Source organism: Elephas maximus, chromosome 15, assembly GCF_024166365.1.
Source record: "Elephas maximus indicus isolate mEleMax1 chromosome 15, mEleMax1 primary haplotype, whole genome shotgun sequence".
Taxonomy (NCBI): domain Eukaryota; kingdom Metazoa; phylum Chordata; class Mammalia; order Proboscidea; family Elephantidae; genus Elephas; species Elephas maximus.
Genome location: NC_064833.1, coordinates 47,809,350 through 47,829,524, shown reverse-complemented (window position 1 = coordinate 47,829,524; position 20,175 = coordinate 47,809,350). Strand labels below are relative to the sequence as shown.

General features: G+C 41.0%; 1 protein-coding gene across 1 annotated transcript in view; it reads right to left on the bottom strand.

The window, feature by feature from the left end:
* CDH17 (cadherin 17) overlaps window positions 1–18,984 on the bottom strand; it is a 68,841-nt gene extending 49,857 nt beyond the window's left edge. Inside the window, exon 1 of the mRNA XM_049853898.1 lies at window positions 18,790–18,984. Within this exon, the coding sequence (XP_049709855.1) occupies window positions 18,790–18,984 (195 nt within the window). The remainder of the gene's footprint in view (window positions 1–18,789) is intronic.
* Window positions 18,985–20,175: the final 1,191 nt, after the last annotated feature.

The window sequence follows — 20,175 nt, the reverse complement described above, 5'->3', positions numbered from 1 at the left end:
TTCCTAATATGCATAATGCATGTGCACAATCATGTGTTTTTCTACCCCACTCCTGATACCATGATAGGTATTAAGGCTGCAAAGATGGCTAAAATGTTGTCCCTTCCTCATGGAAGTCAGGGTTCATATGGGCATAGACGCTGAATATTTTAGATGCTGTAGTAACAATAACAGCTGCCATTTATTAAATCCTTAGACTGTGGAAGTCACTGACCTAAGGGCTTTATAAATGCATTTTCTCATTTAATTGCTACAGCAATCCATAAGGCAAGTACTATTATTAGTCCCATTTCACAGGGTAGAAAACTGAGGTTCAAAGCTTAAGTAATTCACCGAAGTTCCTATCACTGGTAAATGGCAATGCCAAGTCTGAAACCAGGTCTGATTTCACCACCACCCTTTGTTAATGTAGTTAGCAAAGGACATCTGAGAGGGCAGGAAGAGGAGAGAAGGCAAGTGGAGACGTTTGACCCAGGTCTTTCACAGGCCTGGGGACAAGTCTTCAGTGCCCAGTCTGTAAGAATGCACACCGCTCATAAAGTTTGAACGGCAGTTTTTCATTCCAGGAGGAAGGCTCTGGCGGTTTACAAGGTTGACTCTATTTCACTCAGGAAATATTTTGAACTGGATGGGCTCTAGGGAGCTCTCTGGTACCTAAAATTTGGTGTTGTTATTTTTAGGTTCCAGAAGAAAGGAACCAAGACTTGAGGTAGTGAGGGTCTGGTAGCTTTCTTCTAAGGAGAAAGCAAATGCTTCTCCACAAATTTGCTTCATGACACAACAATTTTTTTTGACAAGTCTATAACCTTTATGGGCCTCAGAAGCCTCTAAGTAAAACAGGGATGGCACTTCACTACCTCTGTAAGGCTGAGGCCTGGATCTCTCCAGATCCCTTCCAGCCCAAGCCCTAGAAGCCTATCAGTTGATGGGGTTAACTCAACAAATGTCTAAAGACGAATTGAACCAGAAAAGTACAAACCAAGAAAAGCAAATCATATACAGGGAAAAATTACAGAGCAGAGCATGGTCAAAGTAAAAAATAAAATAAGAAGATGGCGGACTAGGCAGACGCTACCTCGGATCCCTCTTACAACAAAGACACGGAAAAACAAGTGAATCGATCACATACATAACAATCTACGAACCCTGAACAACAAACACAGATTTAGAGACGGAGAACGAACTAATACGGGGAAGCAGCGATTGTTTCCAGAGCCTGGAGCCAGCATACCAGTCAGGTACGGCACAAGCACAGAGACCTGCTCCACCCCCCTGAACTAACCCCGGGAGGGGGACTAGCCGGTTCCACGGGCAGCGTGGGACGCAGCCGTTAGGAGAAGTCCCCGGGAGGCAGTGACTGATCTTGGAGCAGAAAGAGCAGCACCCGAGCCGGGGAACCGTCCCACAGGGATTTGGACTGCATGCAGGTACGCCATAAACACGGAGAGTTGCTCCACCCCCTGAACTAACCCAGGGAAGGTGACCATCCGGGTCGCGCGGGCGGCGTGGGACGCAGCCGGTAGGAGAAGTCCCCGGGAGGCAGCGACTGGTATTGGAGCGGGGAGAACAGCGTTCCAGCCGGGACACTCGGTCGCGGCACAAGCACGGGGAGCTACTCCACCCATCTGAACTAACCCCGGGAGGGGGCCCACCTGGTTCACGGGGGCGGCACGGCCACGCGGCTGGAGGGACGAGAAGTCCCCGGGAGGCAGCGACTGATTTTGGAGTCGAGAGTGCACCGTCCCAGTAGGGGAGCCTTGACGCTGGGCGTGGGGCTGGAAGCGGAGGATCTGACCGTGACTCCAGCGGGCCAGACCCCCCGGGGGCAATCTCCACACAGACAGCACACATAGGCGACGCGCCCGCGGGAATCTCAGATATAATAGTCTTTCCAAGCAAGACAAGCAACTCTGGCTATATTCTGAAGTGCTACTCTCCTATCTCTCTGTTCCCTCCCCCACCCTCCCCAGGCGGCTTCATTAACATCTGAATAGCCTGAGCCAGAGGGAGAACTCTGATAGGGATCTGACTGCAGTTTTTTTTTTAGCGGATTTTCTGGAAAAACTAGTTTCCCAGTGATGGCTCGGAGACAACAATCCATATCAAACCACTTAAAGAAGCAGACCGTGACAGCTTCTCCAACTCCCCAAACAAAAGAATCAAAATCTTTCCCAAATGAAGATACAATTTTGGAATTATCAGATACAGAATATAAAAAACTAATTTACAGAATGCTTAATGATATCACAAATGAAATTAGGATATCTGCAGAAAAAGCCAAGGAACACACTGATAAAACTGTTGAAGAACTCAAAAAGATTATTCAAGAACATACTGGAAAAATTAATAAGTTGCAAGAATCCATAGAGAGACAACATGTAGAAATCCAAAAGATTAACAATAAAATAACAGAATTAGACAACACACTAGGAAGTCAGAGGAGCAGACTCGAGCAATTAGAATGCAGACTGGGACATCTGGAGGACCAGGGAATCAACACCAACATAGCTGAAAAAAAATCAGATAAAAGAATTAAAAAAAATGAAGAAACCCTAAGAATTATGTGGGACTCTATCAAGAAGGATAACCTGCGGGTGATTGGAGTCCCAGAACAGGGAGGGGGGACAGAAAACACAGAGAAAATAGTTGAAGAACTTCTGACAGAAAACTTCCCTGACATCATGAAAGACGAAAGGATATCTATCCAAGATGCTCATCGAACCCCATTTAAGATTGATCCAAAAAGAAAAACACCAAGACATATTATCATCAAACTCACCAAAACCAAAGATAAACAGAAAATTTTAAAAGCAGCCAGGGAGAAAAGAAAGGTTTCCTTCAAGGGAGAATCAATAAGAATATGTTCTGACTACTCAGCAGAAACCATGCAGGCAAGAAGGGAATGGGACGACATATACAGAACACTGAAGGAGAAGAACTGCCAACCAAGGATCATATATCCAGCAAAACTCTCTCTGAAATATGAAGGCGAAATTAAGATATTTACAGACAAACACAAGTTTAGAGAATTTGCAAAAACCAAACCAAAGCTACAAGAAATACTAAAGGATATTGTTTGGTCAGAGAACCAATAATATCAGATATCAGCACAACACAAGGTCACAAAACAGAACGTCCTGATATCAACTCAAATAGGGAAATCACAAAAACAAACAAATTAAGATTAATTAAAAAAAAAATACACATAACAGGGAATCATGGAAGTCAATAGGTAAAAGATCACAATAATCAAAAAGAGGGACTAAATACAGGAGGCATTGAACTGCCATATGGAGAGTGATACAAGGCGATATAGAACAATACAAGTTAGGTTTTTACTTAGAAAAATAGGGGTATATAATGAGGTAACCACAAAAAGGTATAACAACTCTATAACTCAAGACAAAAACCAAGAAAAACGTAACGACTCAACTAACATAAAGTCAAACACTATGAAAGTGAGGATCTCACAATTTACTAAGAAAAATGCCTCAGCACAAAAAAGTATGTGGAAAAATGAAATTGTCAACAACACACATAAAAAGGCATCAAAATGACAGCACTAAAAACTTATTTATCTATAATTACCCTGAATGTAAATGGACTAAATGCACCAATAAAGAGACAGAGAGTCACAGACTGGATAAAGAAACACGATCCATCTATATGCTGCCTACAAGAGACACACCTTAGACTTAGAGACACAAACAAACTAAAACTCAAAGGATGGAAAAAAGTATATCAAGCAAACAATAAGCAAAAAAGAAGAGGAGTAGCAATATTAATTTCTGACAAAATAGACTTTAGACTTAAATCCACCACAAAGGATAAAGAAGGACACTATATAATGATAAAAGGGACAATTGATCAGGAAGACATAACCATATTAAATATTTACGCACCCAATGACAGGGCTGCAAGATATATAAATCAAATTTTAACAGAACTGAAAAGCGAGATAGATACCTCCACAATTATAGTAGGAGACTTCAACACACCACTTTCGGAGAAGGACAGGACATCCAGTAAGAAGCTCAACAGAGACACGGAAGATCTAATTACAACAATCAACCAACTTGACCTCATTGACTTATACAGAACTCTCCACCCAACTGCTGCAAAATATACTTTTTTTTCTAGCGCACATGGAACATTCTCTAGAATAGACCACATATTAGGTCATAAAACAAACCTTTGCAGAGTCCAAAACATCGAAATATTACAAAGCATCTTCTCAGACCACAAGGCAATAAAACTAGAGATCAATAACAGAAGAACGAGGGAAAAGAAATCAAATACTTGGAAAATGAACAATACCCTCCTGAAAAAAGACTGGGTTATAGAAGACATCAAGGAGGGAATAAGGAAATTCATAGACAGCAACGAGAATGAAAATACTTCCTATCAAAACCTCTGGGACACAGCAAAAGCAGTGCTCAGAGGTCAATTTATATCAATAAATGCACACATACAAAAAGAAGAAAGAGCCAAAATCAGAGAACTGTCCCTACAACTTGAACAAATAGAAAGTGAGCAACAAAAGAATCCATCAGGCACCAGAAGAAAACAAATAATAAAAATTAGAGCTGAACTAAATGAATTAGAGAACAGAAAAACAATTGAAAGAATTAACAAAGCCAAAAGCTGGTTCTTTGAAAAAATTAACAAAATTGATAAACCATTGGCTAGACTGACTAAAGAAATACAGGAAAGGAAACAAATAACCCGAATAAGAAATGAGAAGGACCACATCACAACAGAACCAAATGAAATTAAAAGAATCATTTCAGATTATTATGAAAAATTGTACTCTAACAAATTTGAAAACCTAGAAGAAATGGATGAATTCCTGGAAAAACACTACCTACCTAAACTAACACATTCAGAAGCAGAACAACTAAATAGACCCATAACAAAAAAAGAGATTGAAACGGTAATCAAAAAACTCCCAACAAAAAAAAGTCCTGGCCCGGACGGCTTCACTGCAGAGTTCTACCAAATTTTCAGAGAAGAGTTAACACCACTACTACTAAAGGTATTCCAAAGCATAGAAAATGACGGAATACTACCCAACTCATTCTATGAAGCCACCATCTCCCTGATACCAAAACCAGGTAAAGACATTACAAAAAAAGAAAATTATAGACCTATATCCCTCATGAACATTGATGCAAAAATCCTCAACAAAATTCTAGCCAATAGAATCCAACAACACATCAAAAAAATAATTCACCCTGATCAAGTGGGATTTATACCAGGTATGCAAGGCTGGTTTAATATCAGAAAAACCATTAATGTAATCCATCACATAAATAAAACAAAAGACAAAAACCACATGATCTTATCAATTGATGCAGAAAAGGCATTTGACAAAGTCCAACACCCATTTATGATAAAAACTCTTACCAAAATAGGAATTGAAGGAAAATTCCTCAACATAATAAAGGGCATCTATGCAAAGCCAACAGCCAATATCACTCTAAATGGAGAGAACCTGAAAGCATTTCCCTTGAGAACGGGAACCAGACAAGGATGCCCTTTATCACCGCTCTTATTCAACATCGTGTTGGAAGTCTTAGCCAGGGCAATCAGGCTAGACAAAGAAATAAAAGGTATCCGGATTGGCAAGGAAGAAGTAAAGTTATCACTATTTGCAGATGACATGATTATATACACAGAAAACCCTAAGGAATCCTCCAGAAAACTACTGAAACTAATAGAAGAGTTTGGCAGAGTCTCAGGTTATAAAATAAACATACAAAAATCACTTGGATTCCTCTACATCAACAAAAAGAACACCGAAGAGGAAATAACCAAATCAATACCATTCACGGTAGCCCCCAAGAAGATAAGATACTTAGGAATAAATCTTACCAAGGATGTAAAAGACCTATACAAAGAAAACTACAAAGCTCTACTACAAGAAATTCAAAAGGACATACTTAAGTGGAAAAACATACCTTGCTCATGGATAGGAAGACTTAACATAGTAAAAATGTCTATTCTACCAAAAGCCATCTATACATTTAACGCACTTCCGATCCAAATTCCAATGTCATATTTTAAGGGGATAGAGAAACAAATCACCAATTTCATATGGAAGGGAAAAAAGCCCCGGATAAGCAAAGCAGTACTGAAAAAGAAGAAGAAAGTGGGAGGCCTCACCTTACCTGACTTCAGAACCTATTATACAGCCACAGTAGTCAAAACAGCCTGGTATTGGTACAACAACAGACACATAGACCAATGGAACAGAATTGAGAACCCAGACATAGATCCATCCACGTATGAGCAGCTGATATTTGACAAAGGACCAGTGTCAATTAACTGGGGAAAAGACAGCCTTTTTAACAAATGGTGCTGGCATAACTGGATATCCATTTGCAAAAAAATGAAACAGGACCCATACCTCACACCATGCACAAAAACTAACTCCAAGTGGATCAAAGACCTAAACATAAAGACTAAAACGATAAAGATCATGGAAGAAAAAATTGGGACAACCCTAGGAGCCCTAATACAAGGTATAAACAGAATACAAAACATTACCAAAAATGATGAAGAGAAACCCGATAACTGGGAGCTCCTAAAAATCAAACACCTATGCTCATCTAAAGACTTCACCAAAAGAGTAAAAAGACCACCTACAGATTGGGAAAGAATTTTCAGCTATGACATCTCCAACCAGCGCCTGATCTCTAAAATCTACATGATTCTGTCAAAACTCAACCACAAAAAGACAAACAACCCAATCAAGACGTGGGCAAAGGATATGAACACACATTTCTCTAAAGAAGATATTCAGGCAGCCAACAGATACATGAGAAAATGCTCTCGATCATTAGCCATTAGAGAAATGCAAATTAAAACTACGATGAGATTCCATCTCACACCAGCAAGGCTGGCATTAATCCAAAAAACACAAAATAATAAATGTTGGAGAGGCTGCGGAGAGATTGGAACTCTCATACACTGCTGGTGGGAATGTAAAATGGTACAACCACTTTGGAAATCTATCTGGCGTTATCTTAAACAGTTAGAAATAGAACTACCATACAACCCAGAAATCCCACTCCTCGGAATATACCCTAGAGATACAAGAGCCTTCATACAAACAGATATATGCACACCCATGTTTATTGCAGCTCTGTTTACAATAGCAAAAAGTTGGAAGCAACCAAGGTGTCCATCAACGGATGAATGGGTAAATAAATTGTGGTATATTCACACAATGGAATACTACGCATCGATAAAGAACAGTGACGAATCTCTGAAACATTTCATAACATGGAGGAACCTGGAAGGCATTATGCTGAGCGAAATGAGTCAGAGGCAAAAGGACAAATACTGTATAAGACCACTATTATAAGATCTTGAGAAATAGTAAACCTGAGAAGAACACATACTTTTGTGGTTACGAGGGGGGGAGGGAGGGAGGGTGGGAGAGGGTTTTTTTATTGATTAATCAGTAGATAAGAACTGCTTTAGGTGAAGGGAAAGACAACACTCAATACATGGAAGGTCAGCTCAATTGGACTGGACCAAAAGCAAAGAAGTTTCTGGGATAAAATGAATGCTTCAAAGCTCAGCGGAGCAAGCGCGGGGGTCTGGGGAACATGGTTTGCGGGGACTTCTAAGTCAATTGGCAAAATAATTCTATTATGAAATCATTCTGCATCCCACTTTGAAATGTGGCGTCTGGGGTCTTAAATGCTAACAAGCAGCCATCTAAGATGCAGCAATTGGTCTCAACCCACCTGGAGCAAAGGAAAATGAAGAACACCAAGCCCACATGACAACTAAGAGCCCAAGAGACAGAAAGGGCCACATGAACCAGAGACCTACATCATCCTGAGACCAGAAGAACTAGTTGGTGCCCGGCCACAATCGATGACTGCCCTGACAGGGAGCTCAGCAGAGGACCCCTGAGGGAGCAGGAGAGCAGTGGGATGCAGACCCCAAATTCTCATAAGAAGACCAAACTTAATGGTCTGACTGAGACTGGAGGAATCCCGGCGGTCATGCTCTCCAGACCTTCTGTTGACACAGGACAGGAACCATCCCTGAAGACAACTCATCAGACATGAAAGGGACTGGTCAGCGGGTGGGAGAGAGACGCTGATGAAGAGTGAGCTAATTATATCAGGTGTACACTTGAGATTGTGTTGGCAACTCTTGTCTGGAGGGGGGATGGGAGGATAGAGAGAGAGGGAAGCCGGCAAAATTGTCAAGAAAGGAGAGACTGAAAGGGCTGACTCAAGACGGGGAGAGTAAGTGGGAGTAGGGAGTGAGATGTATGTAAACTTATATGTGACAGACTGATTGGATTTGTAAACGTTCACTTGAAGCTTAATAAAAGTTATTATAAAAAAATAAAATAAAATAAAATAAATCAAGATTAAGGGACTAGACAAATACACCTGTCAGTATGCTTTTCTTTCCAGGTTGCCAGAGTTCTCTGTGGAGGTCTAACCCTAAACAAGTAGATTTGTTTTGAACCTTGTCCATGAAGTGGTGCTGGCTTTTAAGAGCTGAGAAGAAAGAACCTCCACTGGTTGAAGGACAGAGTTATGAATGTGATTTGTAACCACTCATCTAAAACACCACATGAGGGCAAACTACGTGGCCTTCCTGTACACCGATTTATTTTTGATAACCACTGCTTCCATGGTTTGGGGTAGAAAGATGGCAGAAAACGTTCTAGTAAATGCAAATACCCTCTGATCTTACCAAATGAAGTGTCAGGAGAAACAGGGAGTAAAGGTGGGCTTGAATGATCATGTTTTTCTTTATCCAAAGTCCTGTGAATAAATCGGAGAGAAGTATTAAAAGTATTGAATCAGAGATATGTATTAAAATCATGCCTTCCCAACTAGGAAGGCTCATTGTACAATTTCCAGTTATAAACCTAGTAGAATGGGATCCTAAAAGGAAAGCCCTGGCTTTCAGAAGCTTCACGATACCTCTTCCATAGCAACTCACAAGTCAACATCCCAAAACAACAAGCTCTCAGTAATTCCATTTCTTCACTTTATTATAATTCTATTTATTTAAGGGTCTTAAATGATAGACAATAAGTGTAAATTTATGGATGGGAAAGATATATTTTGTTACATGCCAGGATAAAAACCAAAACCAAACTAGTTACCATCAAGTCAATTTCAACTCATAGCCACCCCACATGTCAGAGTAGGTCGTGAAGTGGTTAAAAGCTCAGCTGCTAAACAAGAGGTCAGCAGTTTGAATCTACAAGCTGCTCCTTGGAAACCCTCTGGGGCAGTTCTTCTTTGTCCTACAGGGTCTATATGAGTCAGAATTTACTCAATGGCAAGGGGTTTGGTTTAATTTTTCCAAAGTAGATTGCTCAGGCCTTTTTTCTGAGACACCTCTGGGTGAATTCAAACCACTAACCTTTCGGTTAGTAGCCAAACACTTAACCATTTGTGGCACCCCCCCCAAAAAAAACTCCTATTTTAACTATTTTAATTAGGTACTAAAATTTTGGTAGTTCTGATTTACCAACTGCAAATATATGGATTTCCTGAAGAAGAAAGAACCCAAGAATTTTCACAATCCTTCATTCCAACACTATCAGCTGCCTCGTTAGTCTTTTAAACATTGCCGTCATCTATGCAATAGAGCTTAGGAAAAATCCCAGTTCTTGTTATTCTAAAAGGAGATAAACAGAACCCCAACTTTGAGCTTGTTCTCTCCCATTCACTATTATTTTTTTCCTTTCCTCCTTGTAGCTTCACATTTCACAGAAATTATAACTTTCACCCTGAGATACATGGTGACTAAGGGATTTTAAGACCTGAGGTAAATTTTCCACATTGCCTGCAGGGCTGCTGCTTATCATAATAATGGACCACAAGAAAAAAAAAAAAGGCAAAGGAATGAAAAGTGCATTTATTTCACTAAAATTCCAATCACGGTATTATCTCTAGGGATCACAGATGAGCTTGGCTTATTTCATGTTTTTCTTTATTTTCTTTTAGGTTTCTCTACACTGACATATATCACTAACATAATCAGCGGGGAAAGGTTATTATTATTAATTCTAACCACATTCTAACCAAATTTGTTGCTGTTATTAGGTGCCATCAAGTCGGTTCCAACTCGTAGTGACCCTATGTACAACAGAACAAAATGCTACCTAGTCCTGTGCCATCCTCACAATCGTTGCTATGTTTGAGCCCGTTGTTGCAGCCACTGTGTCAATCCATCTCGTTGAGAGTCTTCCTCTTTTTTGCTGACCCTCTACTTTGCTAAGCATAATGACCTTCTCCAGTGACTTGTCCCTCCTGATAACATGTCCAAAGTACATGAGATGAAGTCTCGCCATCCTTGCTTCTAAAGAGCATTCTGGCTGTACTTCTTCCAAGACGGATGTGTTCATTCTTCTGGCATATTCAATATTTGCCAACACCATCTTTCAGGTGCATCACTTCTTCTTCAGTCTTCCTTATTCATTGTCCAGCTTTCACTTGCATATGAATAAGGACCCTAAAAACTTAGACTCTGAAAACTGTAAATGCCTTGCATTTGGATAGCTTGTATTTGAACTTTAAAAAGGCAAAATTGCTTTCCTATCTTAACCTCACAAATACCCTGGGAGATAAAGAAAGAGCATTTATTAAATATCACTTATGTGCCAGATTTGTGGAGGGGCCTTTAAAAGGAGAATAACAGAATGGTGCAGAGCATGGGCTGGAATCCTTGCTTCGCATTTTACTAGCTGTGTGCCCACGGACTCAAGGTCTCTGTGCCTCAGTTGCCTCAAATGGAAAATACATAACAATTGCTCAATAGTAAATATGTGCTCTTACTATTTTCTCACAAACATAATGAGTTAGGAATTGCTATTCCCATTTTATAGATAAGGAAATTGAGGTTTAAAGTTAATCAATTTGCCTAAAGACCACAGCTAGGAAGTGATATCTCCATAATTCCATATTCTAAAGCCAAAAGCCTCTTTCTATGCTTTCTACTATACCCTATATTGTGTGATATCTACATATATATGCAAAAACGTAGATGTAGGTATGGACGTAAGTATAGATATAGAGGAGCATTGGTGGCGCAGTGGTTAAATGCCCAGCTGCTAACTGCAAGGTCTGCAGTTTGAACCCACCAGCCGCTTCACAGGAGAAAAACGTGGCAGTCTACTTCTGTAAAGATTTGCAGCCTTGGAAACCCTATGGAGAAGTTCTACTCTGACCTATAGGGTCACTACGAGTCAGGATCGACTCAACGGTTGAGATGGCAATGGGTTTCTGAGATATACATATATATATGTGTATATATATATATAAAGGTCCTTGGGTGGCACAAATGGTTTGCTCTCTTCTAACCCAAAGGTTAGTGGTTTGAATCCACCCAGCAGCACAGCAGAAGGAAGCCCTAGTGATCTGCTTCAGTAAAGATTATAGTCAAGAAAACCCTATCGTGCAGTTCTATTCTGTAATACACGGATGACTGTGATCAGAATGAACTCAACGGCAATAGGTTTGGTTTTGCTATATAAACTAAGTAACTTGCCCCAAGATTTCACAGATATTTTAAGGAAGATTTAGGACTAGAATTCTTCAGATCTCTTAGATCTATAAATTTCTTGAACATTTAAAAATTTACTTTTACAACAGAATTAATTTGGTTGATACATCCGGACAACATTTTGAAATTGGCTCATTATATTAAACATAAATGAGACATTTTTCTACTGCTTTTTTTTAAAGTATTTGGTTTAGGGTTTTCACATCCTTTGAATGACATATAAATGTCAAAGAAGCACACAGAAACTGGTAACAATTCCAGGTTATTGCAAGGTTTTATATATATAAAAATGAATAATTTGGTATTTTTAAATCTCCGTACCCATTGCTGTCTAGTGGATTCTGACGACCTATACCGACCCTATAGGACAGAGTAGAACTGCCCCCATAGGGTTTCCAAGGCTGTAATCTTTATGGAAGGAGACTGCCACGTCTTTCTCCCCCAGAGCATCTGGTGGTTTTGAATCACCAACCTTATTGGCAAAATGCACATCAACCAATATTTATGCTTAGCAGAAGTAAAAATATAGACAGCAATGACACTTTTGAGGATGTTTCTCCTCAAATTCCTCAGTAGTGAAGATCCTTCAAATGCTGGTGCCAACCTACTCTCCCAGCCTTATCTCCTACTTCCTTCTATACCATCTAGTGCTGTCCAGATGGACTTTGCACCCTGAGCCTTTCTGTCTCCAAGTTTTTGCATTTGCTGATCTCCCCACCAGTGGTGTCACTAGGGTTGGTGCCCTCCAATGCGGTAACTCATGGCATCACCCCTGCCCCGCATGGACCTCCTCCCATGCCAGACCATACAGAATGCTTAGTAATGTTTTTGTACTAATGTTACTCATAAATTCTAATTCCTATATATCACTCCTTCTTTTCCTTTAATTACTACTTTATTCTTACAAAGTTAGTGATATAAGTTCACAAATATTAGTTACCACAATATGTAGCTAAAACGCCAGAAAATCTGACAAAATCAACAGCTATAAAAACAGCAGCAATGAAAACAATAGCATGTGTTTGTAGCGTGTGCAGACAAAACCACATGATTCAAAGCATCATTGTAATTGGGTAATAATGACAGCTCTGACTGGAGCACCTTAGAAGGTTCAAAAATAAATTGGCATAGAGTTTTAGCCTTGTAGGTATATTGAATGAACAAATCTGTCTGGGAAGAAGCACAGCCAGAATCCTCCTTAGAAGCAAGGATGGCAAGACTTCGTCTCACCTACTTTAGACATGTTATCAGGAAGGACCAGTCCCTGGAGAAGGACATCATCCTTGGTAAAGTAGAAGGTCAGTGAAAGAGAGGAAGACCCCCAATGAAATGGATTGACATATAACTGCAATGATGGGATTAAACACAGCAATGATTGTGAGGATGGTGCAGGACTGGTCCATGTTTCATTCTGCTCTACACGGGGTCACCCTGAGTTGGAATCAACTCCACACCACCTAACAGCAATAGGTATATTGGTTCATGTAAGCAGGGCTTACAGAAAATGTTTTCGTTGTTATAACTAACTAAAAACCAAACCCAAACCCATTGTCGTCGAGTTGATTCTGACTCATAGTGATCCTATAGGACAGAGTATAAGTGCGCCTTAGGGTTTCCAAGGAGTGGCTGGTGAATTCAAAGTGCTGACCTTTTGGTTAGCAGCCAAGGTCTTAACCTCTGCGCCACCAGGGCTCCATATAACTAACTACAGGGATATTTTTCTTAAAAAAATAATAAATTTCTGATGAAACACTGCACAGAAATTTTATACACAGTATTTTTTTTTTTTTTTTTTGGTATCAACCCATCTGACAGTGTCACCTGGTATGGTCTGCACCTCACATACCCCCTTGTGGTGCCACTGTTCCCCACCTGGCACGAAGCTTGGCCCCAAGTAAATGGTCAATTGATATTTGCTTAATTAAGTTGGATTGAGATTGTCCTTCCTCACCTCAACTTCTATGCTCATATCTTACCATATTATTCATTTTATTTAAAGAGCTTTGGCTTAAGTTTCTGTTGTGTGCCAGATAGTGTACTAAGCACTCAGATACCAAAATGGGGCACAGTGTTTTGTCCTTGTGGAACTAGGATCTAAATCCCACCTTCTTCATAAAATCTTCCCTGATTTCCAGTCAGAAGTATCTCCCTCTTAAACCTCTCCTGCTCTCAATCAGTGCCTCTAAATAACACTATCCTTCTCCAGGTTTTATTTTTTATCATTTATTTACCTATCTGTGGTACCACTTCTACTGGAAAATAAAATCCTTCAGGCAAGGACCTTATTTTAATTTTTTTTTTTTTTAAATCTCCCACAGCTCTTTACACTATACCTTGCATATAATAAGCTCTTAATAGATGTTTGTTAAACTCTAAAATATTTGTGAAGGAGCCCTGGTGTGCAAATGGCTAAGCACTGGACTGCTAACTGAGAGGTTGGTAGTTTGAACTCACCCAGTGGCTCTGCTGGACAAATACCCTAAGGGACAGTTCTACCCTGTCACGAGGGGTTGCTACGAGTTGGAATTGGCTTGACAGCACCGCCTCCACCCACCCACCCACACACACACACAGATTTACAATTGTCTAACATTTTTAACATTAATTGGAGTCCCAGAGTACTGCAAACTGTTAATGTGCTCGCTCAGCAGCTGAAAAATTGGAGGTTTGAGTCCACCCAGAGGCAACTCAGAAAAAAGGCCTGGAGAGCTACTTCTGAAAAATCAGCCACTGAAAACCCTGTGGAGCACAGTTCTCCTCTGACACACGACTCGATGGCAGCTAGTTTTAACATTGACGTACTGTTAATTTCACCTCAACTATAAGAGCTTTCAGAATAAACACAAAATGTTAAGAATACTAATTTGAGATGTAAAGATTTATTTTGATACAAAGTGATATATTTTTAGTAAAGACAAAAAGGGTTTTTTCTCTTTTAAATACACTAACAGATTTTTGCTCAGTAAGTACATTAAGAACTGGCTGAAATATATCACCTTTCCGTGAACTCTTTTTTTTTTTTTTTTAGCACTTTTAACCTTCCATAGAAATTTAGGTTGAATGATAAAAAGCAAAAAAAAGTCTTATCTCTTACAGAATGATTTCCAGCAGGAAAAATAAATAATTCTTTTCTACTCCCACGCCTAGGATTCTGTTATATATTTGAAAACAAATTGACCACACAATGCTCTTGTTAGGAAGAGGGACCTTGGAGTAAAACTGGCTGGCTGGAATCCTGCTCCTCCACTGACTAGCTGGGTGACCCTGGGCTGCCATTTACTCATCTGTAAAGCAGGGCCATTTACCTTTGAGAGTTATAGGATTCAATGAGTTAATATTTAGAACAGCGTTTGTCAAATAAAAAAAATTCGTTCTGCCACCCAAGTTTATAATTTCCGGCTCTCAGTGGCCCTGTTAATGAGAATACTCAGAAATTAGTCTCCACAGGAATATCCCCCAAGGCCAGACGAAGCTACAAGGCAAAGCTTGTATTGAATGATTCACGGCAAACTGCACTAATGCTAGGACTATGGCAGAAAAGGACTTTGGCCTCTCAAACAAGTCTTCAATATATTTCCTCTTTGCATGAACACAATTCACTACTTAGGGGAAATCATAGTTTATAACTGACATTGCCTAAAACCATCAAGCCATACACATATGAGAGATTTCCTTACAAACACTACTTGAAAAAGAATTAGGGTAGATTTCTGGATAATTCTGTGATATTTTATCTGAACTACCTGAAATAGTCGATCCAACCGACCATCTACTTGGAACTTCTGCTATTTGTCAGGTTTCCCTCAGGTAAACCCAAAACAAACCCCCTGCTGACAGGTCAATTCTGACTCATAGTGGCCCTATGGGACAGATCAGAAGTGCCCCCAAAATTTCCTAGGCTGTAATGTTTATGTGGGAAACCCTGGTGGCATAGTGGTTAAGAGCTACAGCTGCTAACCATAAAAGTCAGCAGCTCAAAACCACCAGACGCTCCTTGGAAACCCTATGGGGCAGTTCTACTCTGTCGTTTAGGGTTGCTATGAGTTGACATTGATGCAATGGGTTTGATTTTTCGGGGCGGAGGTTAATGTTTATGGGAGCAGATCACCAGGTCTTTTCGTCCGTGGAGATGCCAGTGAGTTCAAACAGACATTTTGTTTAGAAGCAGAGCTCTTAATCACTGCGCCACCAGAATTCCTTTTCTTTCAGGTACAAGGACTAAATCCAGACAGTTTCCATGGCAATCATCTTAGTGTCACAGGTCAAAGGTTTTAGAAAGAAAAGCAGGGGAGTGTTTGAAAAGGACACCTCAGTCCCCCGAATGTGGGATGAACCTCACCTAGCAGACATCACCGCCATGCACTCTGACTGTGGAGACAAAGGCTGTTGGCCTTGCTATCTAGGCAGGTGTCCTCATTTAATTCACCACAGCGCGGAAAACACTGGAATCCCTCACACCATGAAATCTGGGTCCAACCAGGATAACAAAAGCAAAGACTGCTAATATTTATTGAAAACATAATTTGCCATGCACCATACTGAGACCTTTATAAGAATTATGTTATTGATTTCTTACAAGAACCCTATGAAGTAGGTACTACTATAATCTAGCTCTTAAAGATTAAAAAAAGAAAGTGAGGGACAAAGAGGTTAAGAGACTCGACCAAGGTCACACCACCTCGTTAACTTCTAAGCCTATATTCTTAATTATACATTATTCTCCCTCCCAAAGCAAAAACATCCTGTAATAAGATTCAAGTATTACTTAATCTACAAGAGCCCTGGTGGCACAGTGGTTAAGTGCTGGGCTGCTAACTGAAAGGTCAGCAACCGGAACCCACCAGTCACTCCATGGAAGAAAAGACCTGGTGATCTGCTCCCATAAAGATTTCAGCCTTGGAAATCCCCCTGTGGGGCAATTATATTGTGTCCTATAGGGTCACTATGTGTCAGAATTGACTTGACAGCACACAACAACAATTACTTAATCCATTATACATCATTCCAGAAATTCTAAAAAGTTTTATTTCACTCCATGGCTGCTTGTCTTCTTCAGATGGTGACATGACTCTCCCTTTGCTGAGGGAAAGGCTGTGTCAGTCAGGATTACTTACTGCAGCGCATGCCCTCTGTGTTGCTCCACTCTACCCTCTCATTTCACCCTGAGCTGCTTCTCAGCTGCAGCCCATTTTTTAATCAAGCCTAGAAACTCTACTTTTGATTTGTGGAAGGCACTGCTATCCCAGTACAGGGGTGGCACAGCTGGAGCTTTATTCAATTATTATGCATGCAGTGCCCCAGGCATCCCTCAAAAGCTGATTGATTCTCCTGCTGGATCCCAATGCTTCCAACAGTGTACAAGAAATTTTTAGACACTCTAGTTATTTCCCCATTTATCTGAGTAAAGAATGGGAATCTCTGGGTCCCAGGTCTCCAAGCCTGCAAGTAACTCAACACACAAGCAAGGCGTAGCAAGGGGGTGGGGGCAAAGGGGGAAGCACTTGCCCCCAGGCACCAGTCCAAGGGGGCACCAGATGAGGCACAGAATGATAATCAGCAGTGTCACAAATATGAAAAGGCACCTGACAGAGGCAGTGAGACAAGACAACAGGGGAAGGCGTTTCTGCTGACACATTGCCGCTATCAATCAACCATGTCTGTTCAACCTGAAACTGACTGGAAGGAGGGAGCAAAATTGGAAATTGCCCCTGGGCTCTTGAATTGGTGGGGGGGGGGGTGGGGAGTGTGTGCAACTTAGAGACTGCTTCTGGGCGGTCGAATGGGGGGGGGCCGTTTAGAGATCCCCCTGGGCACTCAGTTACCCTAGCTAAGCCCCTACACACAACCGTTGATTTTTCTCCTTGCAAAAGGAAGCTAAGTGTTAGGCAAATCTTAGGTAAAGTGCGTCATCTCGTCCTCTTTGTAAAAGAACAAGCATTACAGGCTTTGAATTAAACACAAAATAATTCACCCAGCCCTAAGGTAGAACGTTTCATCTCCAAAGAATAATGGAGACCAGGAAGCAGAAGACTGCAAAATTTGTTTTAAAATAACCATAGATGGTGTGGGCGGGAGAGGACGTGACCAGAATTCGTAGCATCACCAGAACCAAACAGCGCCAAATGCCCTGGGTACCATTTATTTTACCCCTGCATTGTATATTGCTCAGAGCAGCATAAATTATAAAGTAAGGCCAGATATGAATAAAGATCAGACTACAAGCTCCGTCACACATTGTTGATTAAGAATTGTTCAGATAAATCATGCCGTGTTTTTCGACTGGCTCAAAAATGTCTGGTGCCAATTACATAACTTAAGGTTTAGAAAATCACAGGAGGATCTGACCAAATTGCTCTCTTGACAAATTAGAGACCCAATTAAAGTGGCCATTAATAAGCTAGAAACAAACGTGCAGGCGTAAACACATGGCTGCTGCCCGACTGCTTCAAACTGATTACCCCACCTGAGGAGCGGACGGGCAGGTGCAGGGTTTGTTTTTAGAGTTGTGAGAAGAAGGGAGGGAGCAGAGCCGGATGTGGACCCACCTCCAACATACGCATAAATGTAATAAACACTTTTGCTTTCTCTCCCTAAACTTAGCAATAGAGATAGGCCAGTCTTTCAGCATATGAAAATTTGGATTTATACATACACAAAATTGGAGCTAATTTTTCTTTTTTTCTTTTTTCCAGGAGTCCTTGGATGGTGCATACAGGATCACCATGAGTTGGAATCAACTCGAAGGCAACACGCAAGCAATTGGTGCTCTTAGCTGCTAACCAAACGTTGGCGGTTGGAGTCCATCCAGACAGCTTAGACCAAAGGCCTGATGACCTACTTCTGGAAAATCTGCGACCGAAAACCCTACGGAGCACAGTTCTACTCTGACACACGTAGGGTCGCTGTGAATGCTAATGGACTTCACTGGTAACTGGGTTTCTTATTTTTTGTTTTTTTTAATTAATAGGTTCGTGGTAGGGTAAATGGGTTCATGGGAGGATAGATGACTCCCCTAGAGAACTTAAAATTTATAGGATTTATTTAAATACAAATTACAGTCATGCGTGGCTTAGCATCCACTATACCAAAACAAAAAAACCTGTTGCGGTCCAGTCTATTCCGATTCATAGTGACCCTACAGGACAGAGTAGAACTGCCCCCTTAGACCTTCCACTATACAGTCTGTGAAATAGGACGTTTATGTGATTTGGACGTTGTGCGAACCCCGCATACTTTGTTATTCTCGGAATGAGAATTAATAACAAAGTAATTGGGCTCGCCTCTCCTGCGCCCGGAAGCGTCACACCAGGAATTGTCCTGCAGTGCCTGGAGCTCACCGCGTCCCGCTGGCTTATTTACCTGCTGGAGCCAGGGCCTTTCCTTTCGGCCCCGGGGATGGGGGGGACGGCGGGTAGAGACCAAAACCATGCCCGGGGTAGGTGGCAATTTCCCCCTCGCACATTACTTAAGGGACCTGAGAGCTGGAATGAATGAGGATGGGGAAGAGGAGCAAGACCCATATTTTTCACCATATTATTTTGTTATTCTCGGAATAAAACGAAAGGTAACCTTACGGGACCACGGACGTAAATGCAGCCGGATGTTGCTGGAACAGACGTAGTGTGGTGCATGACTGTATTAGCATAATTCTTACTAAAGGAAAGAATGATAAGCTCTCAGGAATATTTTGAGAGATGTGCTCATACGCATTTCTGGTTGGCTTTTGGCACAGTGGTTAAGAGCTTGGCGGTTAACCAATAGGTGGGCAGTTCGAGTCCACCAGCCACTCCTTGAAAACCCTATGAGGCAGTTCTACTCTGTCCTGTAGGGTCGCTATAAGTCAGAATCAACTAGATGGCAACAGGTTTGTTCCACCCAGCACTCCCCCAAAGTGAACAAGGAAAGCGTCAGTGAGAGAACAGCTCTCTCCTCAGAGTCTCACACATCATCCCAGGCCTGAATGGAAGGATGGTCCAGAGTAGGTCAAAGGGAAGGAAGGCACAGACATGGGGACAAGTGGATGGCTGTCCCACCTGATGTCTCAAGCAGGTCCCTGAGGTTTGTAGGTTTATACCTCAGAAACCCCAGAAGGGCAGCAGGGGAAGGGCTGTCCTCCATATATGTATACACATATATATATATATGTAAACATTTTATTGTGTTTTAGGTGAAAGTTTACACAGCAAATTAGATTCCCACTCAACAGTTCATACACGAATTGTTCAGAAACATTGGTTACAACCTCCGTAATGTGTCAGCACTCTCACAATTTCCATCCAGTTTCCCTACCCCTCATTGTCTTTTCATCCTTGCTTTTGGGTAAATGTTGACCATTTGCGCTTGTATAGTTGATTGTTTAAAGGAACATATTCCTCACAAGTGTTATTGTTTATTTTATAGGCCAATCTATTATTTGGCTGAAAGGTAACTGTCCTCCATATTTATCAGAACAACGTCACAAGGGGCTTCCCTAGCTAAGGAAGAGGATGAGAATCACTATTTCTAGTCAAAGGTTGGCTTAATTATCTTTGGAAAAGCATTTCTTCAGGTATGATAAATTACAGATGAGCATTTTGTCAAAGATAATAAAATCACACATAGTGGCCTAAGAAATTCCAT